Genomic DNA, 8,381 nt, shown 5'->3' with positions numbered 1-8,381 from the left:
CACGTAGCCCATAATGCCAACATGGAGGGGCTTATCCACATGGGCCTACTGTGGATATCTCTGGATAACAACGCCGCATCCCATTGGACGCAGCTAAATAGTAGGACAGCAGAAACATTTTGATATTACTTTTTTTTTACTGTCCGCGATAAGGCCTAAAAAAAGGCAGTTTAAATGAAAACGGGACACTGGTGCCCCCTATGGACATATATTATGACACAGTGTTTTAGACGGAACGTGATGTCGCATCCAGCAGCGTTGCTCTGTCCGAAAACCAGGAATGCAAACGGGCAAAGTTACGCCTTGTTTCCTGGCTCGAGCAGAAGACTGACTCTACCTAAAAACACGCCAGTGGATGAAGCTTCAAAATGGGATTGGAATGAGTGTATTTCCATATTGACGAATCTACACGTTTACCGACATTCTTTTGTTTTGTTCACACTTTAGTTTACTGCTGCTGCGAGTTTGTGTTCCCCGCGCTTACAGATCCCGGTCTCCTCCTTTAACATCATTGGTCTAAACTAAATGTAAACTGTCATCATCAGAGTCAAAGTATTGATGCAAAGTCTGATTTGTGGGACTAGACCGCACACAACGGAACTGCAAGGAAATCAGAGCACACTGTAGGCTGATAATGGCATCTTTGTTTATTTTAGTAGACAGAATAAAATGCACAGAGTTGAGAAAAGAACAGTAGGCTATTGGATACCGGGTCAGTTCCTGTGACTACTTATTGCTTTTGCTGTGCTTTTGAAAAGCTCCAGGACTTCCGGTCAAGATTCGACTGTTTAGCCTTCAATTAGGAGAAGGCGTGGCTTACAGTAGCCTATAAACCCTCTTCATTATTCAAGTACGTCAGTTATAAATTAAAATCCACAAATAACAATCAACTAATTGATCTCAAGATGTACAAAAAAATCTGCACACATTCCATGTTTTATTAATATTCGTTGTAGTGTTGTTCAAGTCTGAGGTGACAATATAAAGTACTCCCAGGAAGTGAAGAGATGCTTGTTTTGTTTGGCTGACTGGCGATGGAGTGATTAGAAGAATGTTCTGGAAGAAATAGTGACAAAATAATTCAATCAAAACAGGATACCAATGTCGTCAGCTTCTACAACATCAACGTGTCACAGCCTATGCATTTTGTTCATCAATTCAAAATATGCACGAGAACAAAAGCTCTGAGAGTCGTGCTCGCTGTTGTTCCCTGCACAGTGTCACACGCCAGACCAACACATCATGCAGATTCAGGCACTCAGGGTCTGCGGTGGACCCCCGGCATTAGTGTTTGGAGCCGAGTGTTAGGCCCCTCCGAGCAATGGACGGAATGCGCAACGAGCTAATGGTAAGCAGCGGTTTGCCTGCTGTTAATTAATTGATGAAGGTTTCCTAGGAGTCCCACAGACCCTGAGAGTAGCCGTGGCCCACCGTGCTGCGCCAGCGGGGAAGGTGGAGTTAAGTGGAGTTAAGTGCAGCTAAGCCGCACTCGATGCTCTGGATCTTAACAACACGACATGTAACAGTCCCTGTGGGAGCAACATCCATCAGAACTGCGGCTGAAGGCTGGCAGGAGGGGGGCGGCTCTACGCTGGGGAACCGCCCTGACCTTTACAGTCAGGGCCAGCGCCGCAACACGTGTGTTGATGTTTTAATGCAGTGCCTAGTGTCAGCCACATCTGCGTTGGAGTATAGTTTTAATGCAGTGCCTAGTGTCTGCCACATGCATGTTTGTACTTAGTATTAATGCAGTACCAAGTCAGCCACATGTATGTTTGTATATAGTATTAGTGACTTGTGTCATCAACATGTATGTTTGTATATAGTACTCATTACAATTTCACAATTAGTTCCAAAACTGGTCAATTATTCCACATTAATTTGACCTTCAAACTCATTTGGTAAAGAGATCAGGTTTGTTCTCTCTGATTGCCAGGGAGACTGTCACATGTGTTTTAGAAGACAAGCCGGTTGGGGAGGGGGGGGCGCACTCCCCAGCACCAAACACACATCACCCCCTCCCACCCAGGGGTGCGAGGGAGTGGAGCTTCTGTTTGACAGGGTTACCAAGGCGATGGTGAACAGGGTGGCTGGGAGATTTAAAGCTGGAGGAGGTAGCCTTGTCTGTACACTGGTGCACTGCCTTCAAACACCTTTCTGTTCACAGAGGGACTGACTGATGCTGCTCTAGAGCTAAACACACACACACACAATCAAGTGGGCGCAAACACAATCTCTCACACACACACACACACACACTCGCACACAATCGTGAACCCCCCCTCCCCACACACACACACACACACAATTGTAAACAAACACACACATTCACACACAGTCATCGTTGTGCACTACATTATCACAAACTAGTTCACATGTTACACACGGAAACAATGAATTACACATCTCTGGTTTGCTGAACAGTTTGTGAGGCATCGTCGTATATGATCCATTGAACACCGGTTGAGGAGAAACAAACTTACACTTCATCTTCATAATCTTTTGGAGGGGAGACTGTGATCACCAGGTCAATCCAATCCTGGAGAATAAAGAACAATATACAGTTACGAATTAACTACTATGTTAAGGTTTCTTTGTATCTTCAGTGAAGTTCTTTAGCGATCCAACAAGAAAAAAAATGGACAACTATCAAGCAGTGAGGGTGTGTCTTCTGTAGGGGATGAAGCGGGGTCTATGATGTGAGATCGAGGGCCTGAGGAGCCAGCTCACCCCGCCGCTGTTCCAGGCTCTGGCCAGGGAGTTCTGACCCTCCGTTAGCGTAGCGTCGATCAGGATCTTCCCGTTCACCGCCATGACCTCGTCACCTGGCACGATGCCACCTGGAACACACGCACGCACACGCACACACACACACACACGCACACACGCGCACACGCACACGCACACGCACACGCACACGCACACACACACGCACACGCACACACACACACACGCACACACCTCACTCAGTGCCCACCGTTGCTTTTGTCTATATCTTTTTGGTGCTTTAAATCAAAGGTTCGGGACCCAAGGGATCAAGTCACAGCAAAAACCATTAACTTCATTCCTTGTGATTAATGAATCCAGATTCATCTTCCATGATTAAGTAAAGAAAAGAAGCGTCTAGATTCAGAAATGCTCATATTTTGTTGTCTTTCGACAGATTGGTAAAACTAATAGTGTTTTAGTCCTTACTAATCACTTCTACATCTACATGTTTACAATCTAGCTGTGTTTTCAAGCAGAACGCATAACTACAGCTGTAGAGACGTAGATACTGTCTCTCGACAAAACACTCATTATTTTTACTTCATATCAATAAACAGAGGGCCAAACGTTTTTGTAATGGGAAAGAACATGCTCGAAAAAACAACAGTGTTCACACACCCTATTAATCAAATACCCTGTACAAATAGCACAATGACTGGGTATATTATTAAGAAACATAGTCCCTGGAACAACAATTAATATTGCTTTAGTAATTGCTTTCAAACAATATTTTTACATAAAACATTTTGCAGTCTTACACATATATTGCTCGCAATTATAAATGAAGACCTAATTATTACACAAATACACGCAAACAAAAAAATTTGTATTGGTTGTTAGAAAAAAGCGATAAAACATTGTTTTTCAACAGCCATAGAAAGAGTCACATTTTTCTTTGCAGAGGAAAGAAGTAGAAGATATATGTTTAGAAGTATAAACGCTACTTCCTGCCTGCATGTAGTTTAATATATATCATACTTACTGCCTCGGCAAAGGAACATTTCATTGATATGTACAATCCTGTTGCTTTAACAGAGCAAAGCACGCAGAGCTTGAACGCAGCACGCCTGTCCCTCTCTGCCTGCTCTGAACAGGACTCAGGGCTGCTGTCCAGACAGGAACATTCTAAAACATTCTGACCCGTCCTGACACAAGGCGGGGCGCTTTGGGCTGCGGAGGAGCGTGCACTGACCGTGTTTGTCCGCAGAGCCCCCCTCGTACACGGCTGACACCGCCAGCTTCCCCAGAGGGGAGTCCACCCCGCCCTCCAGCGCTATGTCCAGGTTCCCCACCTGTGGGGCCCGACACAGAAACACCATCAACCAGAGCACCACCCTCAGCTCATCGTGAACCTCGTCCCGCTGTCAGGTGACGTGCTGGGAGGGGCGGGTTCTCTGTCAGGTGACTGTTGTGTTATTGTCAGGTGACTGTTGTGCTATTGTCAGGTGATTATTGGGTCGTGTAGAGGGGAAGATTGTGATGTTGTATGGTTGATCTTATGTGGTGGATATTGCATGGTTTACATATAAGAGTGATACTGTTTAGTGAACGTTATGTTGGAGATATTGCATGGTGCATCCTTAATGGTGAATACCGAGTAGTGAACATTATGTTGAGGATATTGCATGATGTATACAGTATTGTGAAAACTATTTCGTGAACATTTTGTCGTGGATAGTGCATGGTGTACATAGTATGGTGAATGCTGTGTAGTGAACATTTTGTCGTGGATACTGCGCGGCGAATAGAGCTGCAGGATTCTACCTTTTTGATCCTGAGCAGTCTGACGTCTCGACCATCGATCTGCTCTGAAGAGAACTATCCAGAAAGAACAGCAACAGGATGTTAGATTTGTACAAATTCAACCAACTCTGTGTTTGTTCAATTGTACAAAATGGTGCAACCGCTGTTTATCAAAATCAATATACATGGTGAGTCACGTGTGTTTGGTCTCAATTCAGCCAATCAATCGGCATTAATAAACCAGATGTCTTATACTCTATGATTGCATTAAATTGATAATTAAATCCTGATTATATTAAGCATTTAATTCACATGATTCCACTCTAAAAGAATCATAATCCCAACAAATAAATATATTTGACATTTCAAATGGATATTAAAGAGTAGAATAAAGACAAAAGTCACCAATAAGAATAATAGGAATAATGGCATGGAAAATTTTACGAGCATTAGCTGGCTAATAACATCCATGAAGGCTTTGAATTACATTTGTGAATTTGGTCAACAATGTATGTGATGGTGAATGTTTGGAGGTCAAGGGAAAGAGGTGAGGTGGTACTGGTCTTCTGGTACTGGTCTAGTGGTACTGGTCCACCACTGATTTATAAAATGAATCAGCTACTTATAGAATCATCTTATAGCGACAAGATAAAGAGCACTTTACCATCGAGTATGGATCAAACTCATCTTCGTATTTCTGAAAACCCTAAAGGAACACAGAAGTTAGACATTCAAATAGTAAAGCGACACATCAAAAACATTTTCAACAGCACAAAATGAAAAGATGTCACACAAGTGAATGGGCCAGGTATCAGTATCAGTTCAGAGGTGGTAGATGTTGAACAGCTAGAAGACCTTTGACAACCGTTCTGGAAGATTATCGACCATAGAGCAACATAGAGGGAAGGTAAGGACACACACACACACACACACTCACGCGGTGAGGATTAATGCCTGACCCCCGCGCGTCTTGCCAAAGCCTCACAGCCCAATTTGTCTCCCGAGTTGCGTCGGGGCGCAGTGAGTCATACTTATGTCCTCCGATTGAACGTAAATGACAAACAACCTGCTCACGCTCCAGCGATCAGTCATCCACCAGACAGCCCAGAGAGAACTCTAAACTAATACAGACTTGGGCGGACTCATGATTAACGTAATTCAAAGATAGGGTGGGCCAATTATTGTAAAAGCATTTTCTCAACATTTGACAGTGCTCAATAAATCAAAAGATCTGCCAAAAAAAATAAAGAATGCCCTTGCTGTAGCAGGCCTGTAGTAAGCCCGTCCAAACACCGTCAAGGATTTTACCATCAACCGTCTAGTTTCAATTAACTGCATTAACGGACTGCAGAATGTTATGGCGCAGATGCCAGCAGTTCAAAATGAATTAATAACCCTGAGCGATAGCTTATAGCTTTAGCTCCAGGTCACACGACCAATCTGCATGCCCATGTTTTATTTGCTCTGGCTTGATGATCACACCATTCAGTTAATATAGGGCGGGTTTAATGCGATGAATGTACGTAACGCCCTCATTGAGTGCCGCATATTCATAAACAACCAAAATGGCAGCCACTGACGTGTGCCTGTTTCGTTGCTCTGGCTGCTGGTTGGTCTATAATTGCATCCAGGAGAATCTTCGGTGGCGCCCCCTAGGATGTCTAAAATCGACTGAGACGTCCCGGCCTGATACACAGTTAAGAATTGGTCTGGCGATGGAAGGCTATTATCTGCACCACTGCTCCCAATAAGAAAGTCCACCAGAACATCCAGCACCAGCGGGTCGGTGATCCAGCGTGGGCAGGCGAGAGCACGCTCAGGTGGGTGGTTCGGGGCAAGTGGAACACAGGGGCTAATGCGTATGGATTACTTGTCTTCTGGTGTTCGATTTGAAAGACGAGTTGTAGGGAACCATTCGTTTGAGCATCTCTGGAGGCTACAACACAGAAGCACATCGTCGGACGTTAATACACAGTGGGGTTAGGTTATGGGTCACGCTGCGGACGACCATGATGAGGAAGGGCGATAAAAGGTCAACCGACGGTCCGATGTAATGGCCGTTTAGACGGGATCCGTCAAGTCAACTCATCACACACAGTTCATTCCCCATTATTACGGTCAGTATTTTACCATTTAATTCAGATTGAGCTGACATGTAGCATGTCCATCAGCAGAATCCCTCTCCATCTTTAAAACGCATCTGACCCTTTTTATTATTAAATAGGTCAGATGTTATTTGCCCTCTAATAAATACTCCTATTTTAATGAGTTGTCTTTGATTGTATGCTTTTGAAAGCTTTTCTGTAAGTTACTTTGGATGAGTCCATGCTAAATGACTAATAAAGTCATGTCAATTATAATAATAATAAAAAACGAAACGTAATCATCTGTCGTTATTTGTCATCTCAGTAGGATTTGATGGTCAATAAGCGGGCCTTCTGGCGTGATCCAATAACCACAGATGAAGCAGAAGGAGAATAAAGAGCGAAAAAGGAAGCGATCGTTTCAGGGATGGAAAAAACAAATCCTCCGACAGGAAGTCCGAGTGCAGGACTTTGGTGCTGTATAAGAACGGTCCAATAGGAACGAGGCAGAACCAATGTAGACTGCCGGGGGTCAGACCGTTCCACGGACACACTCACCAGGCCGTCGGACCGCAGGGCGTGCAGCTGCGGCGGGTCGGGGCGGGTCTGCGCGCGGGTCTGGGGCAGCATGACGGGCTTGGACATGACGTGGCCCATCGCACGCCTCTGATTGGGCGGGCTGGGTGCTAGTTTCTGTTGATCCCCGTTGACGCCGTGCAAGAGATGTTCGAGTACAATCTAAGTCATGCGTTCAACAGCTTGGTCACCACACATGCTGCTGCCCTATATAACATGGAGTCTGGTCTGTTCCGATGTGTTCAGCCCACCACACTGGCAGCGGCCCACCCTCTCAGCAGGCTGAGGTGGTGCTCAGGTATCACACACACTTACCAAGGGAATGCTCGAGGTGGAAAACTGACTCGCATGGGATGTGTTTCTCATAACCTGAACCCCGGAGAAATGAAACCCACCTTTCAGTGTTAATAAAGCATGAGAGGATTAACCGTTTAAATCGCACACGACAATGGCCTGATATATTACAAAGGCAAAACCCATGCATATTGCCGATGTATCGTTTTTTTTAACTACATGCACAAAATTAAATGCACAGCACAGGCCACATGCAAACATGCTTAGTTGCACACATGTCGTTCATCTCGTTCCCCGCAGGGCACATGCTTCACGCTGGGATGCACACGCTCTGCTAAAGGCCATCGATGAACCGGCGGGTTTCATCCCCTTCATGTAGAAAATGAGCGACATCATTTATGTCAAGAGAGCATGCACACACACGGGCGCCAAGTCCCTGAGGCAATCCTACCGCCGCCGCTACAAGATCATTTGAATGCAACAGTATGTTAATACCACTGTTCCTCAAACACTACGCCAACAAATGGTTTGATGGAAGATAACCTCGAGGATCACAGCAAGGCGACGCTCCTCATTGGTTCAATGGGAACGTATCAATGAGGACCACCGCAGAGACAAGGCCGACGAGAGCACGCCACAACAACACCCACCGCCATGGGTCACCCCCGGGTCCAGCTGCAGGACTGAGGTCCTCATGCAGGGGACGGAGGGGGGAGGAGGGGAGGGGGGACGGGGGGGACGGAGGGGGCAGGAGGGGACGGAGGGGGGCAGGAGGGGACGGAGGGGGCAGGAGGGGACGGAGGGGGGAGGAGGGGACGGAGGGGGGAGGAGGGGACGGAGGGGGCAGGAGGGGAGGGGGGGAGGAGGGACGGGAGGGGGGAGGAGGGGACGGAGGAGGGAGGAGGGGACGGAGGG

General features: G+C 46.1%; 1 protein-coding gene across 1 annotated transcript in view; it reads right to left on the bottom strand.

Annotated features, from left to right (window-relative positions):
• Nucleotides 1-629: 629 nt before the first annotated feature.
• ush1c (Usher syndrome 1C) overlaps nt 630-8,381 on the bottom strand; it is a 19,908-nt gene continuing 12,156 nt past the window's right edge. Inside the window, exons 13-19 of the mRNA XM_060061544.1 lie at nt 7,155-7,334; nt 5,177-5,218; nt 4,534-4,587; nt 3,962-4,061; nt 2,731-2,840; nt 2,484-2,539; nt 630-1,056 (exon numbers count right to left, since the gene is read on the bottom strand). Coding sequence (XP_059917527.1) covers nt 1,044-1,056; nt 2,484-2,539; nt 2,731-2,840; nt 3,962-4,061; nt 4,534-4,587; nt 5,177-5,218; nt 7,155-7,334 — 555 coding nt within the window. The 3' untranslated portion in view covers nt 630-1,043. The remainder of the gene's footprint in view (nt 1,057-2,483; nt 2,540-2,730; nt 2,841-3,961; nt 4,062-4,533; nt 4,588-5,176; nt 5,219-7,154; nt 7,335-8,381) is intronic.

The sequence above is a fragment of the Gadus macrocephalus genome, chromosome 9 (genome assembly GCF_031168955.1).
Source record: "Gadus macrocephalus chromosome 9, ASM3116895v1".
Lineage (NCBI taxonomy): Eukaryota > Metazoa > Chordata > Actinopteri > Gadiformes > Gadidae > Gadus > Gadus macrocephalus.
Note: the sequence above shows the minus strand (reverse complement) of the source record. Positions and strands in the feature narration are given on the sequence as shown.